The sequence below is a fragment of the Ictalurus punctatus genome, chromosome 13 (assembly GCF_001660625.3).
Source record: "Ictalurus punctatus breed USDA103 chromosome 13, Coco_2.0, whole genome shotgun sequence".
Classification (NCBI taxonomy): Eukaryota; Metazoa; Chordata; class Actinopteri; order Siluriformes; family Ictaluridae; genus Ictalurus; species Ictalurus punctatus.
Genome location: NC_030428.2, coordinates 7,640,343 through 7,657,523, shown reverse-complemented (window position 1 = coordinate 7,657,523; position 17,181 = coordinate 7,640,343). Strand labels below are relative to the sequence as shown.

The window sequence follows — 17,181 nt, the reverse complement described above, 5'->3', positions numbered from 1 at the left end:
AAAAAAAAACAACAACAACAAACAAATAAATAAATAAACTTTCAAATTGGAAATTCTACTAGGAAATTCAGGAAGGTCTCCTCAACCCCAAGTTCAGCAAGTGATGTCAAATCAACATAGGTGCTCACAGCATCAACAGTAAACAAAGTAGCACTTCTTTACTTTTAAATAAATTATACTAGAGTTTGCTTTAGATTAATCAACATATAGACAAATTTACTTGTTAAATCTCTAACATTTGACAATACAGTTTGGTTTTTTAAAAACTCAAATTCACAGATTATGAAAATGACATAATTCTGAACTCCAACTTCACACTTCTGAATATACTTGAATGCAGCAATAATACAACTGGTAATTATACAAACCCTGCTCTCCCCCATACACCTGAAGGCTCTGTCTATTGTTAGTACTGCCTCACACTGCATTGCGGGAGGGGTTGACTTTCTCGGCAGGAGGCTACCTCAGGCCTTAGAGTTTGGCTATTTTCATCCATCTTTGCAATAAAAAAGGTGAACGCCCCTTCACTCAGCCCATAAGTCCACTCTGCTCTTTTAGATCCAGCCACCCATCCCCCTGCTTTACCGTTGTCTCTGAAACATTGTATTAGTCCAGAAGCACTCTTAAACTTGTTTGACTCCATGCAACTATGTTTAACTCCACACAGCTGGAATAGAAGAAACTTGAAGAACAATAAAAGCATCATATGACAGAAGTTGCGGGCAAAGAAAGGTTCTGCAGATAAAGAAGGCAAAGCTTAAAACTTAACAATGGAAAGGTTCAACAGGGTCTCATTATCTTTGCTGATTATCTGTTTCACATATGCTGCATTAAATTGTTAATGACTGTTAAAGGCTTCCACCATGTACATCAAATGTGTTTATGGTTTTATTATACAAACTTTATACAATGAATTTTCTCCTTACATATATATTTATATATATTTGCTAATGTCAAGTCTAAAGTCAACTCATTTTGTACTATATTTATAAGATAAATCCTCTACTGCACCTGTCTCTCAAGGAGTCCCTCAAAGATAAGGTCTTGGTCCACTGTTTTTCATGATATATATGGTTGTTCTTGGCCAGAACATTTACAAACACAGTCTTATCTTCAACAGTTTTAGTGGTGCATTTGACTTAACTTGGAAGTGAGCAGTCTGAAATTGGAATGATAATGATAATTTTCAACCTTTGCACATTTGAGCTACAAAGTGGGAGGAAAACATGGATTCTTTTGGCTTTTGTGAAAGCTAGCCAGATATTAGCGATTAGTTTAAGATGCATTTACTTTCTCAAAACAGCAAACTGTATGGCCAATATTATAGATTTAACCAACTAATTTGATCTAAACTAAATACTAGTATGAACCTATTTAAAGTGATGTGATATTTTATTTACTGTTGATGGTGTGAGTGGCCATGTTGTTGGCAAGACATCATAAGCCAAACATGGGGTTGAGTATGCCTTCCCAAAGGAATCCCAGTATGAATTCCTAGTTAAGGTTTTTCCTAGTCTGAGTTACAAGTTTGAGTGGAATGTAGCATAAGTCCACCACAGCTCTTCGCACAATCTCATTTAACTAAACATATTCATGATCTAAAATCATGGTTGGACTCCAACCTTCTTGAATTAAAACACCAAAATTTTAGTTGTTGCCCTCAAAATTGTATCTGTCTAAAATTCCAAACATTTTCAGAAGATAGTGTTACTACTGAACCTTCTACAATATGTGCCATCTTGGTATTATATTTGACAATGCACTTTCATTTGAACTATGCATTATGTTACTCATGAAAATGACTTCCTATCAGCTCAGCAACATCAACACTTCAACCTTTGCTTAGTTTGAAAACAATGAAAATATTTTGTATGTACTACATAAGTATAACCATAACCAAATGACTTTTTTATTACATACATGATTCCCATATGATTAAATTAATGCATATAAAGTGGAGGCCACGGTTGGCCTATGGTGCATTATTAAATGGAAAGTAAAAAAGAATCAACAGTAAAAGAGACAGCAACATATCTCTGCAAAGTTTATGCTTCATCATCATCATGCTTGATAACTAGACATCCTAAATGATAAAACTGTCCTGGAAGGAATCTGTCACAGAGAGAAATCAATTATCAGTAATCCATAATCATTTGAACACCATAGCGCTTGACCTGATACATGCCACCATCTCAGCCTTAAAACCTTCAGGTTCAATTATTAAAAGCATTGGAACTTTACACAAGTAGCTTCTTTATAGTCCTTTGTGATGGCCCTCAGCTGCCTAAAGCAGTGGTATCAGTGTATGCGTATTCGTTCACCACAACATTTCTTTCCCACACTGACAGAACATCACTGTAATGCAAGAATCTTTCTTTAGAAATCAGAAAAACCTAAAATTCATTGAAGTTATCATTTGGACACTCATTCCTATTCTCACCCCAGTCTGAATACAAATGAAACTTTACACTGCAAGGTAATTCAACTAATGACAGGGTGGAGAAATTAGAATGAGACTTAACATCTACCCAGGAATATTGTGTAGTACAGAAAAAGGAGGTGCCTTTATAACTCAAGTGGCGGGAGCTTTACTTTAACCTCTCTAACAGCAGTGCTGCATTATATTTTCATGCATGCAATAACACCCTTGGGCATTGGACATGAAGAAGAGAAGGTGGATGTTGGAATGGAATATAGTTGGCTTGATGTGTGCCAACAAATAATACTTCCCTACTTTAATAATAATACTTCCTCTGAAAATAACTAACTACAGTAACACAACTTTCTGTGGACCCCAAAATAACCTCCAAAGATAAAACTACAAATAAATATTGGAAAAAATTGCTATTTGAAAATGGTCAGGAGTTAACTTTATGACTAGGCAACAGGTTATTTTCTCAGCAGAAATATGCCAGGAGTTTTAGTTTTCAACAGTGCTATATTGCTGCCTAAGACAGCCGTTCTTAAACATTTTTGCAGCCTAACCAGTTTAAATTGAATAATACAATTAACTGATCCCTTTCTTTTATGAACATCCAACTATACGAATATTAGTGTATTTAAATGAATACAGTAATTTTGGTTATTTATTAGAACCACAGAGCATTTTATTCCTGAACTTTCCACTAACAGAACACATTAGGTCCAAGTTGACATCATTTACAGGCTGGCTTGTGTTTGAGTCATTGAGGTTTGAATTTAACCCATTTAATTCAAGTGACCAAACCAACAAAACTCAATAAATATAATAACCTGTGGGTTTCCATTGTATTACAATATAGAGAGAAAAAATCACGACCCCACTTGTCGTGGCTCTCGATTTGAGAACCACTGACCTTAATGAAACAGTTAAAATAGTTACGTCTTCATGTTCATACAGTGAGATTTTTCAACACTGATGTCCACTACACTTAACCAACAGAAATTTAAACAGTGCAGGCTATTTGCCATTCTCAATGCAGCCCGTCTCTATATAAATCCTTCAGCTTTAATTCTAAACCACTAAATGTTCTATACACATTCAGTCTTTTATCATCCAACAAAAGATCACTACACTCAACCACCACTAATAACCTTTCAGAATTAAGGGCTACCACTGTAACTTCTTTATTGTAATGCTAAAGCCTCTATTCACAGTGAATGTTTTCAGACTGTTAACCAAAACTATAGCCAAAATAATTACTAAACACCCTGTTTACTCACAGTGACCATTAAATCCACATCCCCAGGTTAACACTGTTAAACTGTAGCCAAAACTAATAACCTCAGATAGTGAAGCAGTCATTATGAATGACCTACAGTAAAGTTAATGGCTAAAGCCTGACCATTAAACCATGCTCCATGCTTTGTTACCGCCATTTTAAGTGCTCTCTATATGAACTCAATCAAGTCTACAACATGATTTTTCCTTGATTGTAATAGATTACTCTGGTAAAATCATTTGTCCTCCTAGGTAATTTATCTAGAGTCCTTTGGTTTCATTCCATTTAAACCTGGCTTAGTCATCATATAAACACTGCGGTACACGTCAAATGCTCAAAATTGACACTTTTAAGGCCAGACGCTATAAATAAAAAATATATTTCTGGTTACATCAGTAACTTCTCATATTTTTGAATTTACATTCCAATATATTTTTTTTTTTACTATTTTTATATACTCACAACAACTATAGTGTCTGAAACTTAGAAACTTTGGCACAATGACATGAAAAGCTTGTTTCCTGATATTAAATATGTTAAGTCATGTGTCATTATGATATAAATATAAAATTCCTTCAAACACCTTATAAACCGTATTTGCTAGAGTGGCAACACATTAAACAACATTGTATTTTTAAAGTATTTTCCTCATTTTTATCTGTTCAGAACCAAAAACTCTCTGTTTCAGATGACCTGCATTCATGCAATTTTACATGTTAATTCCTATCCATAATTTAGAAGGATATTACAGAGGAATTTCCCAAAATGTTGATTGTTGTTGATTGTTGGTTGTGCTGAAAATGGCATAAAATAACAGTGCATGGTAAACACTAAAGGAATTATATTCTAACAAACTTTTCTGTACAAATCGTACTGTTAAGACCCTCTTCACAATGCATTAAATATATTCATTCCAAAATATTTCATCCCAAGACTAGACTGTTTTGGTTGCTGTTGTTTTACTAAGTATGCACATGTACGCATATTTAATTAAAGGATGCCTCATTTGGATAATAAATGTAAATTTTTGGAAGACGTTCCAATACAAAAAAATAAATAAAAATACAATCAACTGGTGGTTAAGAAAAAATGAACACTTGATGGACAATGAGATCTTCATTGTCACTGGGTTGTGATGGTTACAAGTGTAAAATACAGCACCTGCTTACTTTTAAATAGCTAAATGAATGCTAAAATATGAAAAGCTTAGCGTTTATGACACCCAGCTATAGCGACAACTCTCTTAGTCAATAAGGTTATAATATATTTATTTGTAGGACACAGGGGGTGGGGGCGACTCTAGCTGCATTAACAGATGAGATTGGATTGTAATCTGCGTCACCTTTTTTTTATTCGAAGTGGCTTTGTATGAAATAATGAACATAATGAAATAAGCAATGTGCAGTAGCTATTACACCTCTTTACTAATGCATGTATAAATAATGATTAATTAGATGCAGTAGTCCTTAGAACAACAATGATAACGCTATTAACAACCAGCTAAGTCACCAGAATAGCCATTAATAATGGTAATAGTTAAGTTTTAACATCTTCTCTTCTTCTCTTATTAATATCATGGCTTACATTAAGGATTAATGAATGTATCAATTAATCATTATTAAAGCGTTAGTTTAGCATTTCTATATTGTTTATTTGCGGACTTTATAGTACAATGTTAGGGAATTAATGTAGGCTAGATGTAGTCAGCGTTTGATGAAATTGAATTGTCGGGAGGTTTTTTACGCGAAAAATTTCGATTTTTAAATCGCAGTTTTTCAGCCCAAGTGGAACAATAATTCTTTTCTAACCTTTGTGCTTGTGCTTTAGGGCTACATTGTTTTTAAAACTATACTGTATCTGAATAAAAAAGAAGAAGAGAGAAGAATATATATATATATATATATATATATATATATATATATATATATATATATATATATATATATATATATATATATATATATATATATATATATATATATATATATATATATATATATATATATATATATATATATATATGTGTGTGTTTGGTCGAATCAAGATAAAACTCTGTTGTCATAAGGCAGTAAATGAGCACTGAAAATTAATCAAAACATTTTGGGTTCTGAAAAACGCAGCAAACATAGTTTACTAACTAAACAACTTTTCTGAACAGAAATAAATTCAGCTGGACACATTAACACGCTCATGCATAAATTATAAAACATAATCTGATTTTTAGATTGTTTTATTACTCAATGATTGGTTGCACATTGATATTAATTTAGATTTTTATTCTATTTTTTTATCACTAGAAGCGGGGGGAGATAGCAGGCATTAGAGGACATCAGTGAAGTGAAACAGGGTGAAAACATTCCTGCTGAAATCTTGAAATCTAAAATATTACATGTTATTTTTCAACTTTCGTGTCAAAAATTACTAAATATAAAATTAAATTGCAAATACAGCAGTTGTGCGGTTTAGGACTGAAATGACATTCTATTTAAAATAATAATAATAATAATAATAATAATAATAATAATAATAATAATACTTTTTTTAAAGAAGCTCTGTTGTTTGTTTGCTTGTTTGTTTTGTATTTGATTAAACCTTTTTGTGTTGTGCCTGCAACCGTACCGATAATAAAAATAAAAATCAGGATAGTGGTGTAAGTAACATTGAAGTGTTTTCGAGGTGATTCAAATTTTATATATTAAAAAAACAACCTTAAACTAACGGACTACATGTGTGGATACACAATACATGAAAGTGTTCATTTCGATCTTGATACTTTTCATTAATGTCGTATATCAGAATCGTTTTTATCCGATCTAAAATATGTTTCAGTTTAAAACTGCGTGTTTTCTTAAATAACACTTGCCGTGTTAGAATTTTTTGCTTCACGTTATAAAACTCTAAAAAGAAGGCATGTTGCTCATGATATATTTTCCTCATTATTTCCATGCGCATTAAACCTGAGTAAATGAGAGGCTCCTGAGTTTTGTGAGGTCCACTTGACCTGACTTTGACCTGGCTCACTCAGCACAGTCCATTCAACTTGTCTAAACAGGCGCATTACAAAGAACTTCTGTCAGGACTCCACCACTGAGCTAACACACCAACACACAACACCAGTCTGAACCTTGTAGTATCACTCTTACTCAGTATTCATTCAGGGATATCAGCTTGGTTGTTCAGAGAATTTGTATTCGATATTACATGAAACAATTTTGGAAATTGGATGTACGTATATATATATATATATATATATATATATATATATATATATATATATATATATATATATATATAGATAGATAGATAGACAGATAGATAGATAGATAGTTTAATTAGTCATATGTAATACAGATTTCCATAGGTTTCTGAGAAAAAAAAATCGACACAGACCTATTGAACAACAATCACAGTGAATTCACAGTGCCAAAATATTTTTGCATTATAGACAGGCTCTTACCTCGCCACACAACCAAAGCCGAGTAATCCATTTTCACTCCTGCTTCTGTAAATCTGCATTTGATCAAATAAATTCCACTTGTGTTTGATTTTAGACCTTAGGGTACTTCTTTAAATATCCCACCCTTTATATACCTCCAGCCTGATTTGTTGAAAATATGCACCCACTTGCGGGTCAGGGGAAGAGAAGACGTGTTACTGAATGAAGCAGCACATCACAAGGCAAATTATAGGTAATTTTACATCACAAGATTAGAATAATGGTGTTCAAGTTGGACAAGCAGAGAAGGGCTATTCAAAAGGGGCAATTACTGACAAGGCAGATTTGGGAGAGCACTAAAGGGTGATGGTGCAATGAATAGGCTTAAGGAGTGGGAGATGTGTTGATTAATGTCGAGAACAAAATACCTTAATAGAGTCACCGTACTGAGAATATGTAGGCTTACAGTATCAATGGTGCCTTGTGGGTTTTAATTGCAGTATATCTGCAGAAAGGGGAAAACAGGATGTCTAATTGTTGTAAACCACGTATTCAGGACCCTTGAGGAGACATGCGCCTCTCAACAGTAATTGGTATTATTATTATTATTATGATTATACCAAGTGGTCTAACAAAGGATCATTTTGTGTTCACATGTGGTGTAATCTGGGGGCTTGTTTTATACTACCAATGCTTAGCACTGACTATATGAATTAGAGTTCTGCGAGTCTTACAAGTACTACAAATTCTAGATTGATATGAGTCTCCCTTCTATGCCCCTCTGTGATATGTAGCACAAAAGGGGACACTAGTACAGAAAGGATTGGTTTCAGCAGTACATAGTGAGTGCTTATTAAACAGAAGCTATGGCTGTGGCGTATTAGTAAGGGATGAAGGGATTTTACCTGCAAATGAAAATGGCTCTAATTTCCAACCTCCCTGCTGAATCTAGGGTTCACTGGTTCACAGCTGTCAAGAACAACTCTCTCACTAAATCTTATTTACATTTCGAGCAGAACGAGGCTGCCGAGTGATGCCTGTTCTGAAGTCGTTTCTGCCTGGCAGCTGAGCCCCGTCTTTTCATGGCAACATATGCGTGCCCCTAAGCACCGCTGACCGCTGGCTCAACCTGCATTTGCCACCCTAGAGACCCTCGACATAACTTCGTGGAAATTGTTTCTCAGCAAAAGGGAATGAAGAGTGAACTCAACTGGCTTTTTTAAAATCTGTTGCAAGGCAATGTAGTATCACATTCAGAGTTCAACAGTTCATCCATGCTGCAGAACTGAAGTGGTTCAAAGCATTATGGGCGGCTGACCTAAACTCTGCGATGACCCTGTTAACCCACAAAAAAGTGCTTGCCTGACTGAGAAATGTGTCCCAAGACAGTGCCACCAAGTTCAGTACCAGAGTGTGAAAGCCACACACGATGTACAAATCCATGAGAATACAGATATCGTACATATGGCTGAGGTTTACTGCCTAAGGCTTAATGAGCATTTCTGGTATAGATTTCCAAATGTTATTGGCATAACATCTAACTAGAACAGTTTACTATTTTTCTTTAAGAAGCAACTTTTGTAAAGCGCTTACAGAATAATCATCCTGTAGGCTGAACTAAGTGACGTGACATGTTTTATATGTGAATATGACTCTTCCCTTTCTTGTGAAAATAGGTTTGTAATTCAAGCAGCTAGAAAAGCAAAGCAAGAGATCTTTATGACTAATTGCACAGCTATGGGATGTCCTGAAATGACTCACAGACGACCAGGCAACCATCTCAGCTATCTCCACAGAGCACACCATTGATCAAAGCCACCTAACAAGTAGTGTCTTTCTCTTTTCTCTATTCCAAAACATTATCCATCTCTCACTAACTGTACGTCATCACATATTGTACTCCAGATCTGAGATTATCGTATATGTGAGCCACATAAATTGTTCAACAGTCCTGCTTGACAGCTCATGGTTTCTCCAGGCCACAGTGACCCACGACTAAACCACTGTTTGGAACATCTGTGGTAAGTGTGTTTGGTCATGCCTAGTCATTATTATTTTTATTTTTTTTCCCCCACATAGTTTTGGCAACAAATCTTCAATAAATCATGTTTAACATTGCATCACATAAGAGAGTAACCCCACATTACACAATTACAAGAGAGGTGTCATACTTTGGCAACCTCTTACCACAAGAAAAAAAAAAACTATACACATACAATTGCAGCTTAGAACCCAGTGTTTCTAAACACTGGATGTTTGGGGGGGGGGGGGGGGGGGGGGGGGGTTAAGCCCTTTATCAGCTGTGCAAGGGAATATTTAAATGTGAAATAATTCTGGGCAGAAAAAGTGCCCAAATGGCAAAATATTATGCTTTAAATGGTCTTAACAACAAATTATTTGTCAGGAAATTAGCAAGAATTAAACAAATAACTTTTAGATAAAATATGGTATAGCTTTTCAATTAAATTTCTTTTTTAAGCCTTATGGGTAAACTTGTAGACATCTTTTTCTTTATTTTATTTTATTTTTACCTTATTTTAATTTTGTACACCTAGACATATGTTAGAATTTTACTTCAATTATTTCGATCATTATCATGATTTTACCTTTGCATACAAGAAGACTTTACTGTATAAGTGAATTTCCCTATTTCTAGCTTTTCCCCAAACTGTTCACGGCAGCAAAAGTAAATGAGTAAATGGTGGCACAGGTCTCAGAAGCGCATTTGTTTAAATCTTGCTAATATAAAAATATATTTTGGGCTTTGCCCTTTTTCTTTCTTTTTTTTTACATATACTATATACATCAACTATATTTTAATACATTACAAAAGATTTACATTTCAATATTGTTAATCTTTTTATAAGAACATTTGAAAAAATGTGTTTCACAAACCAACAATACTGTAGTTTGTGTTTAAAAGCTAAATAGTAAATCTAAAAGTTAGCTTCTCTTGCCCTTGGAGATACACACACACTCACTCATATATATATATAATATGTGTGTGTGTGTGTGTGTGTGTGTGTGTGTGTGTGTGTGTGTGTGTGTGTGTGTGTGTGTGTGTGTGTGTGTGTGTGTGTGTGTGTGTGTGTGTGTGTGTGGCGACAGAGAGAGAGACAGAGAGAGAGACAGAGAGAGAGACAGAGAGAGAGACAGAGAGAGAGACAGAGAGAGAGACAGAGAGAGAGTCTTTGCACCATCTTTAATAGCTCGGTTTTTTTGTAACCGGTATTCTAGCTGATGACCATAACTAAAAAAATTTGAACAAATATCCCACTTGCTTGTTTATAGATTCGTTTTTATGCCATTGCAAATCTTTTTCGTATGATGCACAATGCAGTGTAGATAATAGACAGTATAAAAACACTTTTCACCTGCATTAATGACTAGTAAACTGACAGTAATCTATTAGGCATAAAGTCTGCACATTATTTAACTTCATGCCTTGTGATATATTTTTGGTTTAAATTTTGATGAAAAGAATTTAGAAAAAAAATTATCTATAGAAACTGGGTGGAATATATTATGAGGAATATGGGTAAGAAAAACAAACACAAAAAATAAAGCTAATTTAAAATTTTGTTTATTTATTTATTATATTTATTGTTATTTGTTTATTAGTTTTGCTATGTGGGGAAATGTGTGTACCTAAAAAAATCATTTTGGAATAATAATAATAATAATAATAATAGTAATAATAATAATAATAATAATAATAATAATAGTTGTGGTGGTGGTGGTGGTGGTTGTGGTTGTTGTGTTTAATCTGCCAACTGACCTTATTAAAATAATGCTTTGGATTAAGGTTCCCTTAGGTAATGTTATTTACTGCAGTAGTTACCATTAACAAACTCTAAAATTCAGCATTAATAAATAATATGTAATGTTGTATTGCGGTATATTTAGCTAATCCATGACCGAAAATAGGTCAAAATAAAGAATAAGAGTAATTATGAGCGTAAATAAATAAATAAATACAGCATGGTACTAAATGTTGATAAGTTACTGCACTTTAGTCTAGCTATTTATTTTTTGTTTCGTGTTCAGTGTGTTCATGTTGCTCAATGTGGGCTTCATTTTACTTATTGATGGGAGAAATACTGGCTAATGTACTTAATCTTCTTTATTTGGTTTATTACTATAAAAGCACAAATTAATACAAGCGTTGGTTACTTTGTAAATTTTACTTACGGTGCCCTAATGCTAATGTTTATAGTTTGTACATGGTAACTGGTTTATTAAATTGACCGTAACTTAAAGCGCTAAACTCATCATTTTAGGCATGAGTTTACTTACTCTTCCTCTTTTTTCTTCTTTTTTATTTTTTGGAGTGTATGTCATGTCAGTGTATCATAAGACTCAAACAACGTTAGTTTCTGATTTACTTGAGGCTAAAGATTGCTTTACAATATACAATAAAGTACCAATTGTAAAAAATAAATAAATAAATAAATAAATAAATAAATAAATAAATAAATAAATAAATAAAAGAAAGAAAAGAAGAAAAAAAACCCTAACTGAATGAACTTGTATTCCATAGTATTTGTGTGTGTGTGTCCACTTGCACGTGAATGGGCATTGTTAAACACTGTTATTTGAATAAGTTAATTCTCTTTTTTCGTCTGATGCTCTTGTTTGGTGTTTGTATATGTATGAGCATCTCTCCCTGAGGCGAATGACTTTAGTACAGTCACAACCTTTAGTAAAATCCAGTGACTCCATCATGTCTGCTCGCCTGTCGCCTCATGCAACTTGTTTGCACTCAGAAACACAACCAAGTGGGTTTAAGATCGCATAACATGACTGCATTTAACGTTGAAACTAAGGAACAGCATGGACACCAAATTGGCTCAAGGTTGCACTGACTCGTATTCATTTAACCGAGTCTTGCACGCGCATAGTTGCGTAATGCGTAATGCGTAATAATTAGTATATAACTAACATCCTCATGAACACTTTGGATGGCTGAAATAATATGGCGGTTTAAGTCCAGGCAGACGCATGATCAAGGCAAGACATGATTCAGCTATTTCAGAATGCAAAGTATGATACAACTGTGATGTGAGAGATAAAATCTGATCTGATCATTTTATTATGATTTTAAATGTGTATGTTTATTTTACTGCTATAGGCAGATTGCACATCCAAAATGTGTGGCTGATGAAACAAAACTGCTTTTGTCAAAAATTTGATTTTGGTATCATCTTCATTCAAAAAAAATGCAAACTTATTTATATAGGCAACGACCTTTGATACACAGCAGCGTTGACGGAATTGTCACTGATGCGTAAAGCTGTAGTGTAGCTGTACATTAGTCAACTGAGGAAAGAGAACCAGTGATTCAAGTAATTTTTGCAATCTAATTGGAGGTCAGACTGTGAGAAATGCAGCCTACAAAACTGATTCATGCATGCACAAAATGTGACACGACCCACTATTGTTAAATAAGTGTTGGAAGACTGTAAGAGCGTGCGCTTCTGGGCAGCGGCGACGCGAAACAGCGCACGAGGGCCGATTTAAACCTGTGCAATAAGCCCAGCACGGATATATTTCATTGTGCTGACCTTGGGATGAGTAACCGAGCAGATAACAAAATTTACATGAGTTCAGATTTGCATTTATTCATCCTGTAACAACATTACAATAAAAGCACGAGAATTCTATAAAAACTGGGGTTTATATCGATTAACAATATCGATTAGTGGTTCTGTTTTATTTAAACACACACACACACACACACACACACACACACACACACACACACACGAACATTATATATATATATAATGTTATATATATATATATAATGGCCTATATACAACTACAATTTGTACAAATCCATATAACTTATGTCCTGAGTCTCTGAAGCGGTGCGACATTGTGGTGGTAGGTGTGCCGGGCAACTGCACAAATGTTGGGGACTATTGTATCTTTCCTCATGTAAACAAACAAAAAAATAGTCTATTTGAACATTGCTATCCGTAAACATCAATATGAATAAGGGATGGAGTAAGTAAAATAATTTAAAACCACGCCATATAACTTTAGGCCTAGGATCTGCACTGTGGAGAGAGTGAAATATTGCCTCTTCTTCTTCTACTACTTCTTCCTCTTCCTCTTCTGTTCTCTGCTCTTCTCAGGCTGATCAAACTTTTAATCAGTCACTTATCTTCAGAGAAAAAATATCAAGTGTTTTCAGCACGTTTTGTCTCTCTCTCTCTCTCTCTCTCTCTCTCGTTCTCTCTCTCTCTCTCTCTCTCTCTGTCTCTCTTTCAGCTTATCTTCGTACGAACAGCCTAGGCGCTCGTGTATATAAAGATTACAAAAATAAAGTCCAGTCCCTTTTTTTTTCTTATATTAAACTCTTGGAGTGAAAGTCTGTGGTCAGTAGACGCTTTGCGGGGGGCCGGCGTGCTGCTGGTACCACGCGCTGCTGTAGTCTTCCGGGTAGGGCGGCGTCGAGGAGCTGAGCCCGACCGGCGTCACGTGACCGCGGCTGACCGGGTTCGCGTGCGCGCCGGTGTCCCAGAGCGCAGGCGAGGGCGGCGAGTTACAGGACATGGAGTCGCTGGCGTTGGGGCTGTGATCCAGCGGGATCTCGCCGTTCTTGTACAGCTTCTTGAACTTGGACCTCCGGTTCTGGAACCATATTTTCACCTGGTTGAGAAACAGAGGAATAATCATTTGTGTGTCACTAATAATCATTTGTGTGTGTGTGTGTGTGTGTGTGTGTGTGTGTTTAGTTGACGGATTACCTTTAACACACAGCTACATAGTAAACCCAATTAAGTGAACATGCTATAAATAATTATAATAACACTAGTAATAAAAATAATAATAATAATAATAATAATAATAATAATAATAATAATAATAATACGTGTATAAATAATAAGAATAATATACACTAATGAGGAAAAATCCGATGCATTAAGCTAAATGACTACTGAAATTAGATTCTATATCCTATTCATAGTGCGTGCATAGTTATAGCAAAAGTAAAAATGCAGAGGAATTAATGCACTAGTAGAAGTTCAATTTAATGGTTGGTTGGTGCGTGCGTGCGTGCGTGCGTGTGTGTGTGTGTGTGTGTGTGTGTGTGTACCTGTGTCTGGGTTAAACCGAGCTGTGCAGCGAGTTCAGCTCTCTCCGGGAGCGCGAGATACTGCGCCTTTTGGAAGCGCCGCTGCAGCGCCGCGAGCTGGTAGCTGGAGTAGATGGTACGCGGCTTGCGCACTTTCTTGGGTTTTCCATTCACCATCCGAACTTCAGTCTCCGGCTCCTCTTTCACTTTAAACAAAAAATAATAATAATAAACAGTTATTAAATAGTTTTAAAAGCCATTAATTAACCTACCGCATAATACCTGCAACCGGTCTAACTGGGTCGAGCACTATGTTATTCGTAATAATATCAGTAATCCCAGCATCTTCAAATGAATTTTTGAGATAAAGTCCAACTAGTTCAACTAGTCTAGGATGGGTCTAATTGCAAATTCTGAAGCTATTTTGACAGTCATAATTACAGATAATGAACGCTTGCGATTATTATAAACATGGATCACATGATAGCTTTCACCAACACTAAATTAGGTTGGATCTAACACGAATACGTGTATATATGACCTACATCCTCATGTGTACAGAAAATACATTTACAGGAAGGAAAAAGACATAAAACTAACCTACAGCATGACTCCTACAACCAGTCTAACTGGGTCGAGCTCCAAAAATAAGTAAGTATGTAAGTCATAAAATAATCTGAGGATAATCTAATAAGAAATCTAAATCGAACCTAAATTAATCTAAGTCGGAAACTTCAATATCTTTAATATATTTACAAGGTAAACGATGTGTTCTTATCAAACATTTCAGATGCAATGAGCAGAAACAGCGTTTGTGTGTTATTTTTCCTTTATTTTTAATAATGTAGGCTGTGTGCATATTATGATTATTTATATATATTTTATTACACTCGTGTTATCATTATTTTTATTTTTATTATTATTATTAGTAGTAGTAGTAGTAGTAGTAGTAGTATAGTAGTAGTAGTAGTAGTAGTAGTAGTAGTAGTAGTGTATTAATAATAATTACTATTATTATTATTTCAGCTCTGTTGTATTCTAAATACATTTTATTATTTGTTTATTATATTCATATTGATTTCTTAAGTATATCAGTAACATCTAATATTCATTATTATTTTTATATTCCCTTTTATCTTTATTATATAGGATACACTAAAACACGAGTAGTGTAGATGTTGTACGCTATTCATTAGCATTTCATTCTATTCTTTATTTACTGTCTGACATGACAGACTTCCATAACCACTCAACTCCGATTTGAGACACACTCAAAACAACTGTAACGATCATAGCCTATAAGGAGTAGACTGTGCAAAATGTGTTTACTCTACTCTGATATTCTGAATGAATTTACCAGGTGGATGGAAATAAGAGTGACATTCTGCTCTTTACGCAGTTATGGAGTGCACAGTTAGATATGAATGTGTAACCCAAGTATTTAAACGTAAAAAAGAAATCGTGTTAACGCATATAGTGCCTGATTGTCGTTTATAATCTTAGACTAATATGTGCGGTATTTTGTGGAAGGCTGAATAAACAGTCGAGGTGTTCTTTCAACAGTCGGCTTTGTGTTGTGCTCATGCGTAACCCGCACTGATTATGAACTCCGACGTTCATTGTGTTTGTTTGACTTCACTTCACCTATTTAAAACACGTGTCAATCTTTTACCCACCTGCGCTTTGGGGTGGTGTGTGTCCTTCTCTGCTGTACTGGCCGTACTGGTGGCGGTACGCGTTGCCGTAAGGATACTCGGCCTTGGCGCCGTAGGAAGCCGCGCCGCTCATAGCGCACATGTTAAACTGGTGGTAGGACGGGTTGTGCGGCCCTTGTGCGTACGCCTGACCCGGGTAGTAGTCATGGTGGCCCTGGTGTGTTGTGTAGTAGCCCATGTCCGTGGCCGACGACTCGGGCAGAGTAGGCGAGTCCTTGGAACCCGGGTGGCAGCTCATAGAGCCGGAGAGATCAGCAGAAATGCCGGATAGCTTCCTGTCGTACGTCGCTCCACTCATCGTAGGGGAGAAAAACACAGCAAGAAATGATACAATCGCCCACTGTTACGTCCTTCTCTCGCGATGGGTGTGTGATTTAAGAATAAAAAAAGGAGAATGTTTGACGCCGTTAAGGCGAATCCTTGAAGGGCTGAAACTCTGGACTCCTTTTTGCTCTAGTCTTCTACTCTTCTCAGATGAAGCTGCTACTCCGTTAATGACAATGCAGCGAGTTTGGGAAAGTAAATTATAGGGCGGTCGGGTGGATACTGCTCACTGATTGGCTAGAACACCGCCCCTCTCTCTCTCTCTCTCTCTCTCTCTCTCTCCTGAGGGTAGAGCCTCTCAGTTCTCTTAGTCCCATACACACTGGATATTTTTGCAGACCTTTTCAATGCCAGTAGAATATTTTCTGCATCAGCACTAAATGAAAAAAAGTCAAAGTCTCTTTCACTAAAGCTTACATTTGACGTGCTTTTTTTTTTTTTTTTTTTTTTTTTTAATCCTGGTGCCAAATGTTGGATTAGGAAGGCCTGGAATAAAAATGAGAACACCAGGAACGTGAACACTGCGCAGTACCATAAACTGCTCATCAAACCAAAATTATTAACATCACTAAGGATTACAACCTCTCACTCTACAAGCATTCTTTGTTTCTCTCTAGGTCCTGTGTGTGTTTAATTCAAACTAAAATAATAATAATAATAATTAAAAAAAAATAATCGTCGGGTTGTGTTAAAATCGGATAATACACAAGTTCTCCATTCATTTCTTGCTTTTGTTTTTTATTCAGTTTCCATTCACGTGAATATTCAGGAGGACTGGTCGTCTGGACAAGAGCCAACATTGTGTTAGCTCCTGTCTTTTTCTATTCTTATTCAGAGACGACTTGAGACTTTGGTTTCGTGCTGAAAGACTTTGCAGTAAAAAGCCTGAAGGCCAGTGGAGAATTCCTCCACGCCGAGGCA

At 35.5% G+C, this 17,181-nt stretch overlaps 1 protein-coding gene across 1 annotated transcript; it reads right to left on the bottom strand.

The window, feature by feature from the left end:
* Positions 1-12,738: 12,738 nt before the first annotated feature.
* On the bottom strand, positions 12,739-16,447 carry dlx3b (distal-less homeobox 3b). The gene is made up of 3 exons (XM_017484487.3): positions 15,898-16,447; positions 14,243-14,427; positions 12,739-13,794 (listed from the first exon to the last, which is right to left on the bottom strand). Exons 1-3 carry the CDS (start codon positions 16,232-16,234, stop codon positions 13,522-13,524), a joined length of 795 nt encoding a protein of 264 aa, XP_017339976.1. The 5' UTR covers positions 16,235-16,447; the 3' UTR covers positions 12,739-13,521.
* Between the last annotated feature and the right edge of the window lie 734 nt (positions 16,448-17,181).

What these genes read in the sequence shown, in the direction of transcription:
- dlx3b (XM_017484487.3), bottom strand. Translation starts at nt 16,234, where the DNA reads ATGAGTGGAGCGACGTACGACAGGAAGCTATCCGGCATTTCTGCTGAT. An exon ending in CACACCACCCCAAAGCGCAG is followed by an intron (nt 14,428 to 15,897) that starts GTGGGTAAAAGA and finishes TTTTGTTTAAAG; the next exon opens with TGAAAGAGGAGCCGGAGACT. An exon ending in TCGGTTTAACCCAGACACAG is followed by an intron (nt 13,795 to 14,242) that starts GTACACACACAC and finishes TTTCTCAACCAG; the next exon opens with GTGAAAATATGGTTCCAGAA.